The sequence below is a fragment of the Artemia sp. Qi Xiang Cuo genome, chromosome 2, assembly GCF_049724085.1.
Source record: "Artemia sp. Qi Xiang Cuo chromosome 2, ASM4972408v1, whole genome shotgun sequence".
Classification (NCBI taxonomy): Eukaryota; Metazoa; Arthropoda; class Branchiopoda; order Anostraca; family Artemiidae; genus Artemia; species Artemia sp. Qi Xiang Cuo.
Window position 1 is genome coordinate 12,856,069 of NC_142795.1, and position 21,466 is coordinate 12,877,534.

General features: G+C 34.5%; 2 protein-coding genes across 3 annotated transcripts in view; one reads left to right on the top strand and one right to left on the bottom strand.

Moving 5' to 3' along the window:
* LOC148954909 (xaa-Pro aminopeptidase ApepP-like) overlaps positions 1-21,466 on the top strand; it is a 582,094-nt gene that overhangs the window by 551,670 nt on the left and 8,958 nt on the right. The window lies entirely within an intron of this gene.
* LOC148954914 (uncharacterized) lies at positions 1,299-6,642 on the bottom strand. Its single transcript, XM_089103553.1, has 2 exons — positions 6,476-6,642; positions 1,299-1,558 (listed from the first exon to the last, which is right to left on the bottom strand). Exons 1-2 carry the CDS (start codon positions 6,591-6,593, stop codon positions 1,299-1,301), a joined length of 378 nt encoding a protein of 125 aa, XP_088959679.1. The 5' UTR covers positions 6,594-6,642.

Genomic DNA, 21,466 nt, shown 5'->3' on the forward strand with positions numbered 1-21,466 from the left:
ATGCAAGATGCAATATTTAGGATGCAAGTTTACTTCAAATGGTAGGTGGAAAGGGCAAATTGATTATGTAGCTAGTAAAGGTCTTAGGGCTATATGGCTAGTTTTAAAGAGTAGCGTTTTGAAGGTAGGCCTGACAGACCTTAGGCTTCAGAAAAGGATATTCCAGACTAAGCTAGCTTCCGTAATGTCTTTTGCAGCAGAGTTGTGGGGTATGGAGAAGGCTGACAAGGTAGACCGGTTACAGTTGATGTAATTTAAGCGGTTAATGGGGGTTAGTGATAAGTTGAATCATGTAGTATTAAAAGGCGATTTAGGTTTGTTATCATTAAGGGTGGGAAGGTTAGTGCGGATAGTAAATTATTGGGAAAGGATTATAAATCTGCCTAGTAGGAGGCTAGTAAAGAATGCATATGAGGAGATGCTAGTAAATGGCAGGAAAAGTTCTTGGCCAAACCAGGTAAAAGAGACTATTGATAGATGTGGTTTTAGTGAGTATTGGAATGAGGGGAAGGGGCTAGGTGTGGAAGTGGGGCTAGTTGCAAAAAAAGTAAAGGATAGACTAATAGAGCAGGAAATTCAAAGGTGGAAGAATCAGAAATCATCCTCGGCGTCCCTGGGGCTGTATGGGCTGGTATAGGAGGTTTGGGGGGAGGAAGTTTACTTTAAAGCGGGGATGAGTAGTGAGGATTTAAGATGGGTAATTTCAGTTCGTGGTAATTTTTTGGGTATTGGAGAAAGGAGGAAATATATTGGGAATTATAGGATTAAACATGGTCCTTACCAGTGTCCTATGTGTGGAGAGGAGGAAGATCTTATCCATTTTATGGGTACATGCCAGGAGCTAAGAAATTTGAGGAGGGAAGTGTTTTCAACAGATTTTGGAGGGGTGGAATGGCTTGAAAAAATTTTAAAAAGTAGAAATTTTGATGATTTTAGAAGGTTGGGTAAATTTGTAAGAGTGGGTATGGCACATAGAGAAACGTTTTTGATGAATTATGAGTAATTTATTGTGTGTTTTTTTTTGTATTTATTTTTGTTTTGTTATTTTGCCATGGCCCGAAAAGGCTTTTGTTGCAATAAATATCTATCTATCTATCTATATTTATGTCATTATATTTATATATTATATATTTAGATATCATAAATCTAGGAGTCACCTTCTTAACATCTGGCAACTTCTTCTGGTAAATGACCAGGCAATAATTTATAAACCTTAACCCCACATAGGCTTTGGTACGAGCTTACAATAAGATTTTCCACCAAGTTTGACAGACATTCTAATCTATTAGATGGCGTAGTTATAAAAAGACGCTACTGTTGAAATGAACACGGAAATAAACGGGACACATACTTTTATTTTGATCAAGCACGGATGAGATTTGATTACCCTTAGATGTGCTGATCATACGTGCTAGATGGCTCATACATACCGTTGAGACTGACCCAATACCTCCAGGTGGAACATCTCCGATCAACCTTGATTCAACAGCTTGCAATGCTAATGCCTCCTCTTGTCTTACTTGGTTCAAATTCACTTCAATACGGACATTTCCAAAATCTGAGAACATACAATGATCATGAGTATTTGAGAACATACAATGATACGTACAATATTATCGATTAAAAATGATGAAAATAACGTTGAAAATGTAACCCCTAATCCAATTTGATATACTGTATTCTATTTCATCCGAAGACGTGACTCCTAATGAGGAAGGAGGTCCTAAAAATAAGGTTCATACAATACAAAATAAGGAATTGCCTTTTATAAATTGATTTTTGGTTAAGATCAATTGGTTATCTGAGAAGATAAAATGATTAATGTAATTCTATTGACGGAAAAGATGCAAATAGTGTTATCAATACACCTCTTGCTTTAGTATAATTACTTGTCGTAGTGAATTTTATTAGGTCATTTCCTCCTGAGGGATAACTTTTCTATTCAGGAAGAACATTCAGGCTGTAAGAATAAGGTTCATGAAATGCTAATGAAAAGGTTGTTTAACTAATTAGTTTCCTGATAATTATTAGTTGAATAGAATCAGGAGAAACGAGCTTCGCTCGGTGAACAGACAGACATTTTTTCTAATTTCCTTTGCAAAATAACTTAATTTTTTTTTAAATTTATTTTCTGTAGAAATTCAAACTATTCGGATATTTTATGTTTGGTATTTGTGACCCTATTCATCTGAAAAATGTTTTTCAAAAATTAATTAAGGCCCTAAACGAATTTTCTTAAAGTTAAGACCTGTCTAGATCGTTTTTTAAGACAATGAATCGCACAATTATCTTATAACGAATTATCTTAATAACCACCGAGTGGAGCTTGGAACCCTCGTATAATAACTAATAGAAATCATTATTGTAATTTTTCTGCCGCAATTTTTACAATTAGCACCTTTCTCGAGAAAAGAAATATACATATATATACAATACCTGATAGTTTAGCAAAATAAGATCTGAGGAGAAACAAGAATCAATAAAATACGATTGATTGATGAGCGATAAAAATAAAATGAGTTGCACATAAACAATAAAAAGACGGAAACAAGGCTAAAAATGCAGCCAATGATAAAAAATAACTTATTACAGTTATGTCGGGATAATTTAATAAGCTAAAATAAGTAATAATATCAATTTCTTCGCCTCAGTGCCATAGTAAGACTCGAAAACAAATTTTTGACAGTAAAAAGAAGTTTAAATATTTTGCTTTTCAGCCCCGTTGTGACAGCACAATCCTGAAATATTATTTTGACAGCCTAAAGAAGGTAGGATTGTAAATTTCTTCTCCTTGTTATTACGAAACGAAGATTTTTGCCTCCCAGTTGGCTTTTGTGGTAATACGGACAGATTCCCTTGATAAACCTAAATTTAATTATATATTTTTTGGCGGTAAGCGTCGTCAGTGAAATCCACAGTATATAAACTATATCTTTATGCTGTGGTAGAATCTAACAGAGATCGCAGTAACTAAACTTTTTTTTTTCAAACTTGGTTGCAAAAAGAAACAGCCTTAATGATTAAAAACTAACTATTAAAAACCAATTACAAAAAATAACTTTCGTCCCAAACCAGAGCAAGCGGTTCCAGCCCCAATTCCGTCACTACGTTAGGGGGCACTCCCCACGTCCCCCACATTGATCCGCCACTGACATGACACCCCGAGCCCAGAGGAATAGGCTGCAAGTTATGAAATTCGCCCATTGTCAAACACTTCGTGGTAAAGAATTGTAAGTAAGGAGTAGTGTTGTAAAATTATTGTAAAAAAAACTCGGCAAGTAAAATTGGTAAAATAAGGTAAAATTTGTAAAATAAGGTACTCCTTAGGAAGTACAGTGTAAAATTGGTGTTTTAGAGTGGCCTTGTAGCTACAAGACCAATTGAGTATTTCTTTTTAAGCACTACTTTCAGCTTTTAATGAAATTTGTTAATGATCCCGATTTTTCTGGGCTTAAAAAGAGGTAATGCCCCATCATCTAGAGTTTCATCAGCTTAATTAACTGTCTAGTCTATCCCTTTGGTAATCTTGTGCCTAGGGTAATGCCTCAGTAATTGGACAGTACCTGATTTCCGACATCCATTTTGAAAAAAAATAATAAAAAAACAAATAAATCAAATTTACCATTATCTGCGATTAAAATCATATTAGTCATTTGTTTTCTACATCTAAACTGAAGAAATGCTACCCTAACAGCCAAGAGCGGATCCAGGATTTTTGTTCGCGGGGGTTTACTACTTTTTGACTCGGTTTTCGACTGATTTTACTGATTTTTACTCAGGTTTTACTAATTTTCGACTCGGTCAAAAATTTCGGGGGGGGGGGGTTCAAACCGGGTAACCCCCCCCCCGGGATACGGCCTTGCTAAAAGCCTTACATATTTAAATAGCCGTATTCAGCAACATTCCTCATATTATATACATGTTGTTTTTATTTATTTATTGAATAAAAAAACAAGTTTTTTTTAACTGAAAGTAAGGAGCGACATTAATACTTAAAACGAACAGAAATTATTCCGTATCTGAAAGGGGCTGTCCCCTCCTCTTTACGCTAAAGTTTAACTCTGTCTCACAACTTTATTTTTTAAAACAATTAAAAACTTTAGCGTAAAGAGCGAGGCGTTGAGGAGGTAACAGCCCCTTTGAAATACGGAATAATTTCTGTTCGTTTTAAGTTTTAATGTCACTCCTTACTTTCAGTTAAAAAAAATTCCTTTTTTAAAATTTAATTTCTGAATTTTTTTTTATTTAATGCAAGTTTTGATTTTGGCTCACCGTACATGAATAATTGAAATGAAATTTGCATATAAATTTTACTTTTTTCTGGTTAAATGGCTTTGTCGAAAGTTGTTTAATTTTATTTATGAACTTTTTCATTAGCAATAAATATATGTAACTTACGTAACGAGCTTCTATATTCGTATGTTTTTTACGTATATTAGGGGGCTTGCCCCCTAGTTAATACCTCGCTCTTTACGCTAAAGCTCGAATTTTGTTCCAATTCTTTAAGAATGCCCCCGTAATCACAAAAGGTATTGACTAGGGGGCTAACCCAATCATATACGTAATGATCTCTCTGCGTCTTAAGTTCTGATGTTTCTCTTTACTTTCGGTTGAAAAACTTTTTTTCAATTTAATTTCTGATCGTTTGTTTAAATAATGCTGGGAAATTTGGTGCCTCCTTCATAGCAATGTCCCTTCCCCATGAAAACTTCCTCCATATACATTAGGGTTCTCTGGTACGTTGAATCTGATGGTGTGATTTTCATTAAGGTTCTGTGACTTTTAGGGGGTGTTTCCCCCTTTTTTCGAAAATAAGACCGATTTTCTCAGGCACGTTAATTTTACTGGGTAATGATGAGACCGATGATGAACTTGATGAAACTTATACATTTGAAATCAGCATAAAGATCTGGTTCTTCTGATGTATCTTTTGGTATCAAAATTCAGTTTTTTAGAGTTTCGTTTACTATTGAGTCGGGTCGCTCCTTACTTACATTTCGTTACCACGAAATGTTTGATACGCTGGTTATTTGGATTGGAATGGGAGTTAATAGTGTGACCCTGTAAGCTAAGCCAGAGTCGACCGAGCTCTCAATGGGTATCTGGAGAAATCTGGAGGGAAGGAAAACACGGGAAGTGTCGAATGATTTGCCCCCAACCACGCATTGCACTCCCGGCCGAAGGCATCAAATCAGGAGATCGGTACCTGCGCAACGCAGACTTTTGGTCAGCATGCGAAGAAGTTTTTTTACAATACATTTTATCGTTCTAATAACAAGAGTCCTATGTAAGACAGACGGCCTTTTAAACCAGGGAATACAGCTATAAATAAAACAAAATTATATTCAATCCTTTTTTCTGACAGCCTCTTCGCGGTCTTGTGCTCTGAAAATAGCAAAGTGTCGTAAAATATGTACGATACCAGTAAAATAGGTAAAATAAGTAATTTACGTAAATTACATAAAATAGGTAATATACCAATTTTACGGGGGTCCGTAAAATAACGGTAAAATATGGAGTGACCCGGCTCAATAGTAACCAACGCTATAAAAAACAGAATTTTATATCAAAAGAAACGAATTATTACGCTTACGACAAATATGTAAGATTTATTCGGTTTAGTGTTACCCTCAATGGCTACGAGCCTAAAGAGATTTAACGGATTCTCAAAAAAAGGGGGAAACACCCCTATAAGTCAAAGAATCTTAATGAAGATCACACAATCAGATTCATTCTATCAGAGAACACTATTGCAGAGGTTTCAAGCTCATATCTGCAAAATTGTGGAAATTTGTATTTTTTGCCAGAAGTAAGATCACAGATGTGTTTTTTTTCCAAGGGAGATCGTATCGAACCAATGATCCTAGAACATCGGGAGAGGGCTCATTCAAACGGAAATTAAAGTTTTGATTTTCTTTTTGAATTGACAAAAAGATTGGACAAAAAGTAGTCCCCCTCCCACGTCCATTTTCCCCAAAATCACCCGATCAAAATTTTGAGACAGCCATTTGTTCAGCTCACTTGGCAACTTTCACTCGTCATTGAAAGTTTTCTATTGGTTACTTAGCTATAATTTTGAGACCATTCTATGCCGTTTTCACTTTATCTTCAAAGTCTTACAAACAGGAAATGAGGCAGACTTAATTCTTGAAAAAAGCTCCTGGCCCTAAATAGGGTAGCAGATCCCTTCCTAGAAATGTGAATGATTTAGCACTGGAAATTCCTAACTCTGTGGATGGCCAAGACGGAGAAAAAAAGGGGGGATGACAACGCTCGAAAACTGCCACATGCCATGGTTTGAACTGTAGATAGTCCTAAGAATCGTATTAACCTAGAAAATCCGTATACGACCTGCCAAAGAACGCCTTAACCATGCTATAATTAAATTTCCGTCGAATAACCGGTTGTGCTAATAGCTTTTGCCATAAATTTACATGTTTTCCTTAACTAAAGTAAAGTTTTAGCGGATTCAAACCTCGTCTTGCAAGTCCCTCTTCAAGATCAACTTCACAAGTAGTTGCATTTCCGCTCCCTCTTCTATCCATGGGCACATCCACTCCTTCATTCCGTGCAGCAGCCGTCTGAAAGAGCATTCTGATAATCGCTGACTCAGTACTTGCATAATCCTTGAAATTTACTTGGCTCCTTTACAAATCATTCTGGGTATTAACACTGATATAATTTAACGATAAAAAACCTTAATAGAAAACTAGTACTAAATTGCTGATTCACTTGATGATTACTTTCTATTAAGTTTGAAAAAAACAAAAACAAATTGTAACAACAAAGTAAAAGCTGTTTGGGAAAAAAACGTGTATAAAATTTGGTAAATTTTCCTCTTGCTTGACGACTCTATCTACACTGATTAATTTAATAATTAAGGCCTAAATAGCACTTCAAAGTAGTATAGGTAAGTTGCGCACACAAAATGGACAGGTTTTTCTGGCCTGCGCCTCTGCAAAAGCCTGAATTTGTACAATATCCTTTATAAATTCCAATGCACACATGCTCTTATATGATTATACAAGCTAACTATAACACCCCTCCCTCCAAAGATGATTTGTGCACACATAATGGACGAGTTCTTTTGGCCCACGCTTATGCAAACCTGATAAGGGCCACTACCTCCGCAAAGAGGCTGAAAAGCCCCTGTAAGAGTTCTTCTGGCCCTTGTATATGCTTATACAAGCTGGCACCTAACTACCACACCCTCTTCCCGAACTAAGTTCCTGTACGTATGATTAGAAGACTTCAAAGTATTTGTGCTTATCAAAATTTCTACACAGCTCAGCCAGCATGACTGTGCTCAAGATTTGTATCGGAGTGATGAAGAAGCCAAAGGCTTCTACACTCAGCTCAAATAGACCGAGAAAACACTCCCCAAAAAATGTGATAACTCAATATTGTCATACTGGCAAAACCACAGGGGTAAAATTTTCATCAAATTTTGCCGCGACAATGAGTTTTTTTGTCGCAAACACTGCATTTGATCATGGAAAACAAAAAAAGTGAAATAAACAACCCCTGACCGCAGCGCAGCAAACCTGAGAGACTACATATAAGTACTGAAAAAAATCTGTGAATACTTTTTATAGTCAGAGGTGATTTCGATTAAGACCACATTTTAGCTGTGTTTGTACTCTATGCCTTTGTCAAAAAGGCCACCAAGGTATCGTGTCTATCTACTTAAAAACGTAAAAACAAGGTATAAAATATAAAACATGAGGAAGTTCCTAACAGACAATACAGACCGACCGGTCCATTTTCCCAAGTGGACAAAAGTAAATATATTATTAGAGTAAAACCTATCAACATCTTGGTAACTCAGATTCGCTGAAAAAAAAAACATGGATCTGTCTGAAGAGTAATGCAGCGCATACAAACAAACCTTAAACCTTAGATCCACCTGTGCCTCCAGAGGCACCCAGGGCAATCAAGAAGGAGCCGCCAATCTTCCCGCCGGTTTGCTGCTGCAAGTATGTCCTCCCGCTGAGTTTGGATTGATGTGTGCAGGTTACGGAGATCTGTCTTGTACGTTAGACGCAGGGTGTTTTTGGGTCTGCCCCTGCGGCATGAACCCGTTTGATGCCAATGGATCACTGCAGTTGGTAGTCAGAGATTTTTCATATGAAGTACATGGCCAAGGTACCTCTATCGAAGGACTCTTATGGTATGTGTCACAAGAGACTGGCCAGTCTTGTCACGGATGGATTGGTTTGTTATTCTCTGCTGCCAACGGATGTTGAGAATTCTTCTGAGACATGTGTTTTCGAAAGCAAGTATTCTTCGCTCTTGTTCCTGGTTCACGTGCCAGGTTTCGGCAGCGTAAAGCAGCACTGGCATAACATTGCTATTGAAGAATCGTAACTTTAGCCGTATAGAGAAGCTTTGGGACCGCCACACTTTCCGTAATCTATTGAAGGCCCCATTGGCTTGGCCGATTCTTGGAAGCACTTCTTTTGTGGTCGACCCGGTACTTTCTATTATGCTTCCCAAGTATTTAAAATGGACAACTTGCTCTATGTGTTGGTCTCCGCAAGTGATGCTCAGGGGTGAATCTGTGGTAGCCATGCATTTTGTTTTCTCATTATTTATTTTTAGGCCGACATGGCCGCCTCTCTCCCTCACTTTGTCAAGGAGTTCTTGGAGTCTTTGCTTGCATGATTCTAGGACGGCGATGTCGTCAGCGAAGTCTACATACCTCAGGCGTGTTTCTAGATTCAGCTGGATTCCGTCTGTGCTTGTACTTCGCAGTATGTAATCAATGACAATTACGAAAAGTAGCGGTGACAAGACGCAACCTTGCTTAACTCCTGACATAATGCGGAACAAACAGGTTTGGCCATCTGGTGTCTTTACACAGCACTCGCTATCTTCATAAAACGCAACAATCAGTGAAACTATCTTTTCAGGGATTCCATAATGCAGTAGGATCTTCCACAGACTTTGGCGGTCTACTGAGTCAAATGCCTTCTCAAAATTGATGAATATCATATAGATTTTGGAGCGCCATTCTCTGCTTTCTTCCGTCAGTAGCCGTAGGGTGAATATCAAGTCTGCACATGAACGGTTTGGTCTGAATCCATGTTGCTCGTCGCGAAGGTGTCTGTCGAGCTGCGAGCTGATTCTCTGCAGTAAAATGTACGTCAGCAATTTGCTAGGTATGGAAAGCATGCAGATTCCTCGCCAGTTGCCTGGGAAGGACGTATCGCCTTTCTTAAAGATCCTCACAAGCGTGGTGCGTTTCCAATCCGAAGGTATTTTGGCGGTCGTCCAGGTTACTGCGGACAACTTTGTCTAGAACTTGATGCAGGTCATAACAGTCGCTTTGATCATTTCCGCGGATATCCTGTCTTCGCCAGGTGACTTCCCATTTTTAAGCTTCTTTGCTGCTGCTATAATTTCACTGGATGACGGTGGATCCGTACTGATATCTAAGGAAAACAGTGTTTTTGCTGAAATATCTGGGGGATCCCCTGGTGGAGGTTTATTCAGCAACTTCTCGATGTGACTGGCCCAAACTTCACTTACGTCAGACTACTGTGACCAGGATGTCTGAGGGGGCTGTTACAGGACCATGTTCAATAGAGGATTTATTCCCAATAATCTCATTGGTGATTTTGTAGACGGCTCTTGAATCACCTCTCTCCGCCACCTCTTCTGCCTGCGCTGCTTTTCGCTCCAGCAGGTTTATCTGGTCTTTTCTGGCACTCTTCTTTACCTGTTTATCCGCGGCTCTGTATTCATCCTTTCTGAGGATCTGTTGGTCGGGGGTTTGTCTTTGGTAAGGACGAACACAAGAGTGTGAAACGCCTAATAGAAAAGAAAATTAAGGTCTTGCGTTAGCACGCCAAAGACAAGTGACATAAGTGTTATCAAGCCTTCCAGAAGGATAACAGCCATTTAATATACCAGAAAGTTGATAAATTGAAAAAAAAATCCTCAGCCACTTTTAGACTGCTAGCGAAACACGGACACCCCATCCCAGACATAGAGAGAGGAAGAGAGTGATGGAAGGAATGCTTCTACGTAAAGGTAAACACCAAAATAACTTCTTATCCATGCATCTTATTTCCTTCATCACTACGATTGTCCTAAACAGACCGTAGTCCTCTTCCACAAAAAAATCATAAAATTCTTGAAGACTAAAGAAGGCCTCGGCAAAGAAAATATTCAGTCAGAGCCACTAAGACCGGGTCAAAAAGGGATAAGTATCTACTAATATCTAAAAAGGGGCCTGAAACAGCTATAGACTAATAAGCCTCACAAGTCCACAACCAATAAAGATTCTTGCAAAAATCCTCCTTGATCAGCATAAATCGCTGGCAAAACATATCATAAAGGTATATCAGACCGGATTTCAAAAAGACCTTACGACCGTAGACCAGATTTTCTCAACCCAGCCATTGATTGACAAGTACATTAAGGTGTGCCAAAAAGCCATTAGCACCTTTAATCTTCAGGCAGGCCTTCATATGGTGAAAGGAACTTTGAAAGGTTTTGCTACATTATGGAATCCCTAAATAGGCGATATTTCTGGCTGAGAACAGGAATCCATAGTCTGTTAGCCAGGTCAAGAGGTTTCATAAGGTATCAAATGCATTTCTTACATCAATAAGTCTTTTACAGGGTTTTATCTTGTCTCTTCACATTTTTAAGTTAATTCTCAACCCACCGGTATTATTTGCTGAGACCTTAGAAGGCCCAACAGTTGGAGGGGAACTAATTTACAAACTGGCATACATAGACGCTATAATGAAACTTAATAGCCTAAAAGATGCACTTCAAGCAGACAGAGACGAACTAGTTTAAGCAACCGAAACCTTGAGATAATCGCGAATATGGTGATAAACAAGGTTGTGCCGATGGCTACTTTGCTCGCCTAGGCAGTCTCCTAAATCTTTACAATGACTTCTTAAAATTAACCAGGCTCTCTCAAACAAATTCTTGATTTTATTCTCATTGAATCTTCGTCAATAAAGAACGATGATGAGCAAACAAACTGTGTATTAGAAACTAGATGCTTCCGCTGCATAGGTGGATTATTCAGGTTGAGAAAGTATTGAACAGAAACATCCTTAAACAGCTCCACTCCCCCCGGAGCATCATGGACCAACTACATCTGTTAGCCTGCTAACATTCACTGAATATCAGCCAACCAGCAACCAAAAATCAGAGGCAACGCTATAGCGTTGCCTATAGTAAAGCCCAAACGGCTCCAATTTTTCATTATTTTTTTTTCTCCAGAGGCACTTCATACGGAATGGGTCGTCATATAAACTTCAAAAGAAGCTCATTCAATTGGAAATCAAGAGTTCTAGTGCCCTTTTTAAGAGTCAAAAGTGATCGGAGGGCAACTAGCCCCCCCTCATGCCGGTTTTTACCAAATGCATCCGATAAAAATTTTGAGATAGCCGTTTTGTTAAAAATAGTTCGACGATCACATAACAAAAACTCCGGTGCCGACACAACTCCGAAGGGCCCGGGTGCAGGCGTTGTAATTTTTGCCCTGGGGACATATATGGTTCTTATGGAAGGAATGCGCGTATAAACTTCAGAGAGGGCTCATTTAATTGGAAATTGAAAGTTCTAGTTCACTTTTTAAGAATCACAAGATATCGAAGGGTAACCAATCCCCCCCCGACCTTTTTTCCCAAATGCATCGGATAAAAATTTTGAAATAGCCATTTTGCTAAAAATAGTTCAAAGATAATATAAGAAAACCCATGCAACGATACAAACCCCTCCCCCAGGGCCCAGGGGCAGGCGTTGTAAGTTATGCCCTATGGGCAAATGTGGTTCTTATTGAAGGGAATCTTGTACACACTTCAAAGAGGGCTCATTTGATTGGAAATTGAAAATTCTAGTTCACTTTTTAAGAGTCAAAAGAGATCGGAGGGCACCTAGCCCCCCCTCCAGGTCCTTTTTCCTCAAACCAATCCGAAACTTTGAGATAGCCATTTTTTAAGAAATAGTTCAAAGACCATATAACGAAAACTTTGGGGTCGACCCAGCCCCCCCCCCAGAGCCGGAGGGCAGGCGTTTTAATATATGCCCTAGGGGCATATATGGTTCTTATGGAAGGGATGCTCGTATAAACTTCAAAGAGGGCTCATTTGATTGGAAATTGGAAATTCTAATTCACTTTTTAAGAGTCAAAAGAGATCGGGGGGCACCTAGTCCCCCCCCATCCAGGCGCTTTTTCCTCAAACCAATCCGATAAGGACTTTGAGATAGCCATTTTATTAAATAGTTCAAAGACCATATAACGAAAACTCCGGGATCAACCCAGCCCCCCCAGGACCAGAGGGCAGGCGTTGTAATTTATGCCCTGGGGAATATATGGTTCATATGGAAGGGATGCTCGTAAAAACTTCAAAGGGCTCATTTGATTGGAAATTGAAAGTTCTAGTTCAGGTTTTGAGAGTCAAAACAGATAGGTGGGCAACTAGCCCCCCCACACGCGCCCCTTTTCCCCCAAATGTATCCGTTAAAAATTTTGAAATAGCCATATTTGTTTAAAATTGTTCAAAAGTCGGATAACAAAAACTCAGGTGTCGACAAAACCACCCACGGCCCGGGGGCAGGCGTTGTAAGTTATGCCCTGGGGCATATATGGTTCATATGACAAGGGATGCTCGTATAAACTTCAGAGAGGGCTCATTTAATTAGAAATTTAAAGTTCGAGTTCACTTTTTAAGATTCAAAAGAGATCCGAGGGCAACTAGTCCCCCCCCCCAACAACTTCTTTTTCCAAAACCAGTTGATAAAAATTTTGAGATAGACGTTTTGTTAAAAATAGTTCAAAGGACAGATAAGAAAAAGTCCGGCGTCAATACAACCCCCCAGACCTGGGAGAAGGCGTTCTGAGTTAGGCCCTGAGGGCAAGTATGGTTTTTATGAAAGAGATGCTCGTATAAACTTCATAGAGAGCTCATCTGATTAGAAATTGAAAGTTCTAGTTCACTTTTTTAGAGTCAAAAGATATCCGAGGGCAACTAGCCCCACACACACACCCTTTTTTCCTCAAACCCATCCAATAAAAATTTTGAGATAGCCATTTCGTTAAAGTAGTTCAAAGGTCAGACAAGAAAAACTCCTGTGTTGACGCAGGCGTTTTAACTAATGCTTTGGGGGCATATATGGTTCTTTTAGAAGGGATGCTCGTCTAAACTTTGGATAGGGCTCATTTGATTGCAAATTGAAAGTTCTCGTTCACTTTTTAAGATTCAAAAGATATCGGAGGGCACTTAGGCCCCCCTCCACGCGCTATGTTCCTCAAACCCAACCGATAAGAACTTTGAGAGTCATTTTTTGAAAATGGTTCAAAAATCATGTGACGAAAACTCCCGGGTCGACACAATCCTTCAGGGCCCAGGGTAGGTGTTGAAAGTTATGCCCGGCGGGTATATATAGTGGCTATGGAAGGGATGCTCGTATAAACTTCAGAGAGAGCTTATTTGATTGGAAATTGAAAGTTCTAGTTCACTTTTTAAGAGTCAAAGGAGATTAGAGGGCAACTATCCCCCTCCCGTGTCTCCTTCCCCCAAATGAATCCGATAAACAATTTGATATAGGCATTTCGTTAAAAATAGTTCAAAGGTCAGATAACGAAAACTCTAATGTCGACAGAAACCCCCAGGGCCCGTGGGCAGGTGCGGCAAGTTATGCCCTGGTGACATATGTTTTTCTTATTGAAGGGATACTCTTATCAACTTCAGAGAGAGCTCATTTGAATGAAAACTTAAAGTTCTAATTCAATTTTTAAGAGCCAAAAGAGATCGGAGGGCAACTAGCCCCATTCCATCCCCTTATTCCGCATACCCATCCGGTACAAATTTTGAGATAGCAATTCTTATAAAAAAGTTCAAAGGTCAGATAACAAAAAAAACGGTGTCGACACAACCAACCAGGACCCGTGGGGCAGGTGTTGTACCGTATATGATTCTTATGAAAGGAATGCTCGTATAAACTTCAGAGAGGGCTCATTTTATTTGAAATTAAAAGTTCTAGTTCACTTTCTCAGAGTCAAAAGAGATTTGAGGACAACTAGCCCCTCCCCATCCACGTCTTTTTCTTCTCCAGACCCATCCGTTTCAAACATTATGTATTAAAACTTCGTGGTCGACACAACCCCCCCCCCCCAGGGCCCAGGAACAGGCGTTGTAAGTTATGCCCTGGGTGCGTAAAAACTTCAGAGAGGGCTCATTTGATTGAAAATGGAAAATTCTAGTTCACTTTTAAAGAGTGAACTTTAACTTTTAAAGCGTTGGGGGCAATTAGCCCCCCAAGCCCTTTTTTCCAAACCAATCAGATAAAATTTTTCAAGATAGCTATTTTGTTAAAAATAGTTCAAACATCAGATAATAAAAACTCCGAGGTCGACACAAACCCATTTTTTTGCTTTGATTTTGTTAATTTGATACTTGTTTTGATACTTAAAGTTTGATTTTGAAATAAGGTGTTTTTAAAAACTTGAAAATTTTTGCAATAAAAGACGAACAAAAATTAATTTAAAAAAATGTTCGGAAAAAGAAGTTTTTCAAAGAAAAGTAAAGGCAATTTTAAACTTAAGATTAGCAGATACAAATACATGTTAAAATTCAAACTCAAAACGACCATAAATTACTATTAGAGTAAATGAAACCCAAAACGAACAAAAATTAAATAAAAAATCATAGCAAAAAAATATACAACAAGTAATAATATAAATGAATAAATAAATCTTAAAGCGAGTAATGTTTAAATTGAATATGCAAATCAAGCTTAAAACGAAAAAAATTGCTATTGAAGTATAAATGAAACTCAAAACGAACATAAATTAAATAAAGAATCAATGCAAACACACATACAATAGATACTAATGTAAATGAGTAAATATATCTTAAAAGGAGTGATACTTAAACTGAATATGCAAACCAAACTTGAAACAAACAAAATCACTATAAACAAGAGTTTGGGTATCGCCTCCTTCTCTCACTATAAAGGTCTAGAACCTACTGCGTCATGGCGCTTAACTTAAAACTATATGTGTCTTGAACAGTCTTGGAAAGTAAAAACCAAATCAAATTGAATATTTGATATATAAAGATATTAATTGTTGACAGACCAATCAGTCCAAGATTTTATTTTACTGTAATTTTATTTTCATTTTCAATGCTGTAGAAACTGGAAAAGAAAATATTTGTAATTAAGGAGTAACCCGGCTCAATAGTAACTGAAACTCGAAAAAACAGAATTTTGATACCAATAGATACATCGAAAGAATCAAATTTTTATGCTGATTTCAAATATATAAGTTTTATAAAGTTTGTTCTTACCCATCAAAAGTTTCGCACCTGGGAAAATTTGCCTTATTTTCGAAAAAAGGGGAAATACCCCCTAAAAGTCATATGCTTCATGATAGCATTCAATCCATGTCGTAATCCCGATATATGCATTATTAATTAAAAAAAAATTTCTGAAAAATAAGTTTCTTAAAGAAAACTAAAGGCCATTTTAAACTAAGCTCAGCAGATACAAATACCTGTTAAAATTCAAACTCAAAACAACCAGAAATCATAGGCAGCTTAATTGCGCTGCCTAAGTAAACAACAATGTTGGCATAATGTGTGTTTTTTTTTGTTTGTTTTTTTTTAGACCAGGGCACTTCGTATCTAAGGAGTTAGTAGGGAGCTATCATGAGTTCCCACCTGACACCACTGCTGCCATCTATAATCGAGTCTAACAAAGTTAGGTTTCTCCACGTTTAAGTTAAGTTAGGTTATCATGAGCGCTCATGATAACCTAACCTAACTTAAACGCGGAGAAAACTGAATTTTTTTTATTTAAACCGCAATAAAAATATTCCAAATCTAGCATTTCAAAGAAAAAATGTGTTCAATACCTAGCTCTTTACGCTAAACTTAAAACTTTTAACTAAACTATAACTGTAAACTATAACTCATAAGTAAAACTAAACTAAAACTATAACTCTAACTAAAACTCTAAGCTAAAACTCTTAACTAAAACTAAACAACAAGTATAAATTAAAACTGTTAACGAAAAATAAACTAAACTATAACTCCGAATTAAAACTAAACTAAACTATAACTCTAAATAAAAGTCTAAGTTAGGACTCGAAACTAAAACTCCAATATATAAACTAAAACTCTTAACTAAAACTAAAATAAACTATAACTCTAACTAAAACTCTAAGCTAAGACTCTAAACTAAAACTCTTAACTAAAATTTAACTAAACTATATTTCTAAGTAAAACTCTAAGTTACGACGCTAAACTAAAACTCTTAACTAAACTATAACTCTAAACTAAAACTCTTAACTAAAACTAAACTAAAACTATAACTGTAACTCTAACTAAAACTCTAAGTTAAGACTCTAAACTAAAACTCTAACCTAAGACCCTAAACTAGAACTTGTAACTAGAACTATACTAAACTATACCTCTAACTAAAACTCTAAGCTAAGACTCGAAACTCAAGCTCTAAACTCTAAACTAAAACTCTTAACTACTAAGACTCTAACTAAAACTGTAAATTAATACCAAACTGAAACTCTAAACTAAAACTCTTATCTAAAACTATTCTGAACTAAAAGTGCAAGGAAAAAATCTAAGCTATGACTCTAGGTTAAAACTCTAAACTAAAACGTTTAGCTAAAGCTAAACTACTAGTCCAAAACACTTAACTAAAACTAAAATAAAATATAACTCTAACTAAAACTCTAAGTGCTGAGAGTCTAACTTGAAACTAGACTCTGAACTAAAACTAAACTAAACTATAACTCTAAACTAAAACTCTTAACAAAAACTAAACTAAACTATAACTCTAACTAAAACTCTAAAGTCTAAACTAAAACTCTCAACTAAAATTAAACTAAACTATAACTCTAACCTAAACTCTAAGCTAAGACTGTATGCTAAATTTCTAAACTCTAAACTAAAACTGTTAACTAAAACTAATCTACAACTCTAAACTAAAACTCTTTACTAAAACTAAACTACAACTCTAAACTAAAACTCTTAACTAAAACTAAACTATAAGTCCAAACGAAAATTCTTAACTAAAGTGGAATTAAACTATAATTTTAACTAAAACTCTAAGCTAACCCTCTCAACTAAAACTCTGGACTCTAAAGTAAAACTAAACTAAACTATAACTCTTATCTAAAGCTAAACAACACCTCTAAACTAAAATTTTTAATTAAAACTAAACTAAAGTATAACTCTAAGTAAATCTCTAATCTAAAACTCTAAACTAAAACTCTGAATTAAAACTAAACTAAACTATAACTCCAACTAAAACCATAAGCTAACTCAGAACTAGGACTCCCAATATATAAACTAAAACTCTTAACTAAAAATAAACTATAACTCTAACTAAAACTCTAAAGTAAAACTGTAAAATAAAACTATAAACTCTATAATAAAACCCTTAATTTAAACTAAACTAGATATCTAAACTAATGATCGTAACTAAAACTAAACTAAAATAACTATAAATTAAAACTAAAATAAACTATAACTCTAACTAAAACTCTAAATTAAAACTCTAGACTATAAACTAAAACTAAACCAAACTATAAATCTAACTATAACTCTAAACTCTAAACTAAAACTCTTATCTAAAACTAAACTACACCTCTAAACTAAAATTATTAACTAAAACTATACCAAACTATAACTCTAACTAAAACTTTAAGCTAAGACTCTAAACTAAAACTCTGAATTAAAACTAAACTATACTATAACTGTAACTAAAACTCTAAGCTAAGACTCTAAACTAAAACTCTTAACTACTATAACTCTAACTAAAACTGTAAGCTAATACCAAACTAAAACTCTAAACTAAAACTCTTATCTAAAACTAAACTAAAATAAAAGTGAAAGGAAAAACTCTAAGCTATTACTCTAGGCTAAAACTCTAAACTAAAACGTTTAGCTAAAACTAAACTACAAGTCCAAAAACACTTAACTAAAACTAAAATAAAATATAACTCTAACTAAAACTCTAAGTTCAGTGATTAACTTGAAACTCTAGACTCTGAACTACAACTAAAGTAAACTATAACTCTAACTAAAACTAAACTACAACTCTAAACTAAAACTCTTAACAAAAATTAAACTAAACTATAACTCTAACTAAAACTTTAAACTCTAAACTAAAACTCTGAAGTCTAAACTAAAACTCTTAAATAAAATTAAAATAAACTATAACTCTAACTAAAATCTAAGCTAAGACTCTATGCTAAAACTCTAAACTAAAACTCTTAACTAAAATTAAACTACAACTCTTTACTAAAACTAAACTACAACTCTAAACTAAAACTCTTAACTAAAACTAAACTATAAGTCTAAACTAAAACTCGTAACTAAAACTAAAGTAAACTATAACTCTAACTCAAACTCTAGTCTAACACTCTAAATTAAAACTCTAGTCTCTAAACTAAAACTAAACTATAACTCTAACTAAAATTCTAAACTAAAACTCTTATCTAAAACTAAACAACATCTCTAAACTAAAATTCTTAACTAAAACTAAGCTAAACTATAACTCTAAAAATCTAAGCTAAGACTCTAAACTAAAACTAAACTAAACTATTACTCTAACTAAAACTCTAAACTAAAACTCTTATCTAAAACTAAACAACATCTCTAAACTAAAATTTTTAAGTAAAACTAAACTAAACTATAACTCTAAAAATCTAATATAAGACTCTAAACTAAAACTCTGAATTAAAAATAGACTAATATATAACTCTAACTAAAACTCTAAGGTAAGACTCAAAACTAAAACTCCAATATCTAAACTAAACTAAAATATATCTAACAAAAATTCTAAGCTAAGACTCTAAGCTAAAACTCTAAATTCTCAACTAAAACTAAAGTGAATTATAAATACAATTAAAACTCTAAGCTAAGACTAGACTAAAACTCTAAACTCTAACTAAAACTCTAAGCTAAGACTCTAAACTCTAAACAAAAACTTAACTAAAACTCTTATCTAAAACTAAACTAAAAGTGCAAGAAAAAACGCTAAGCTATGACTCTAGTCTAAGACTCTAAGCTAAAAAGTTTTGCTAAAATAAAACTACAAGTTCAAAAACATTGAACTAAAACTAAAATAAAATATAATCTAACTAGAACTCCAGGTGTTGAGAGTCTAACTTGAAACTCTAGACTCTTAACTACAGCTAAATTAAACTGTAACTCTAACTAAAACTTTAAGATAATATCGAACTAAAAATAATACTGAAAGATAAACAAAAACCATAAAATAAAACTCTTAACTGAAAATAAACTAAGCTAGAACTCTTAACTAAAACTATTAAAAAAAAATAAACTATAACTCCAAAATAAAACTATTAACTAAAACTAAACTACAGCTCTAAACTAAAACTCTTAGCTAAAACCAAACTATAAGTCTAAACTAAAAACTCTAAACTAAAACTCATCTAAACTATAACTCTAACTAAAACTCTAAAACTAAACAGCACCTCTAAACTAAAATTCTTAACTTAAACTAAACTAAACTATAGCTCTAAGTAAAACTCTAAGCTAAGACTCTAAACTAAAACTCTGAATTAAAACCAAACTAAACTATAACTCTAACTAAAACCATAAGCTAACTCAAAACTAAAACTCCAATATATAAACTAAAACTCTTAACTAAAACTAAACTAAAACTCTAAAGTAAAACTGTAAAATAAAACTATAAACTCTAAACTAAAACTCTTAATTTAAACTAAACTAGAGATCTAAACTAATGCTCATAAATAAAAATAAACTAAACTATAACTCTAAACTAAAACTAAACCAAACTATAACTCTAACTATAACTCTAAACTCCAAACTAAAACTCTTATCTAAAACTAAACGACGCCTCTACACTAAAATTCTTAACTAGAACTATACCAAAGTATAACTCTAAATAAAACTTTAAGCTAAGACTTTGAAATACAACTCTTAATTAAAACTAAATTACACTATAACTGTAACTAAAACTCTAATCTAAGACTCTAAGCTGAGACTAAACTTTAAACTAAAACTCTTAGCTACTATAAATCTAACTAAAAATGTAATCTAATACAAAACTGAAACTCTAAAATACAACTCTGATCTAAAACTAAACTACACTAAAAGATCAATTAAAAACTCTAAGCATTGACTATATTATAAAAATCTAAACTAAAATGTTTATATAAAAATAAAATACAATTCCAAAAAAACTTAAATAAAACTAAATAAACTATAACTCGGACTAAGACTATAAGTGTAGTGATTAACTTGAAGATATAGACTCTAAAATACAACTAAACTAAACTATAACTATTACTAAAAATAAAAAATAACTCTAAACTAAAACTCTTAATTAAAACTAAACTAAACTATAACTCTAACTAAAACTCTAAACTCTAAACTAAAACTCGTAAATAAAATTAAACTAAACTATAACTCTAACTAAAGATCTAAGCTAAGACTAAACTCTAAACTAAAACTCTTAACTAAAACTAAAGTCCAAACTAAAACTCTAAAGTAAAACTACAGTAAACTATAATTCTAACTAAAATTCTGAGCTAACCCTCTAAACTAAAACTCTAGACTCTAAACTAAAACTAAACTAAACTATAACTCCTATATAAAGCTAAAAAATACCTCTAAACTAATATTCTCAATTAAAACTAAACTAAAGTATAACTCTAACTAAATCTCTAATCTAAAACTCTAAACTAAAACTCCGAATTAAAACTAAACTAAACTATAACTCCAACTAAAACTATAAGCTAACTCAGAACTAGGACTCCCAATATATAAACTAAAACTCTTAACAAAAAATAAACTATAACTCTAACTAAAACTCTAAAGTAAAATTGTAAAATAAAACTATAAGCTCTAAACTAAAACTCTTAATTTAAACTAAACTAGAGATCTAAACTAATGCTCGTAACTAAAACTAAACTAAAATATAACTCTAAACTAAAACTAAAATAAACTATAACTCTAACTATAACTCTAAATTAAAACTCTAGACTCTAAACTAAAACTAAACCAAACTATAACTCTAACTATAACTCTAAACTCCAAACTAAAACTCTTATCTAAAACTAAACGACACCTCCACAATAAAATTCTTAACTAGAACTATACCAAAGTATAACTCTAACTAAAATTTTAATCTAAGACTTTGAACTAAAACTCTGAATTAAAACTAAATTATACTATAACTGTAACTAAAACTAAGCTAAGACTCTAAACTAAAACTCTAAACTAAAACTCTTAACTACTATAACTCTAACTAAAACTGTTAACTAAAACCAAACTAAGCTACAACTCTAAATTAAAACTCTTAACAAAAACTAAACTATAAGTCCAAACTAAAACTCTTAACTAAAACTAAAGAAACATAACTCTAAGCTAAAACTCTAAGCTAAAACTCTAAACTAAAACTCTTAACTAAAACTAAACTA

Coding starts and splice junctions, on each gene's coding strand:
- LOC148954914 (XM_089103553.1), bottom strand. CDS start 6,593: ATGCTCTTTCAGACGGCTGCTGCACGGAATGAAGGAGTGGATGTGCCC. Junction 1,559..6,475: donor AGAGGGACTTGCAAGACGAG/GTTTGAATCCGC, acceptor GTATGTTCTCAG/ATTTTGGAAATGTCCGTATT.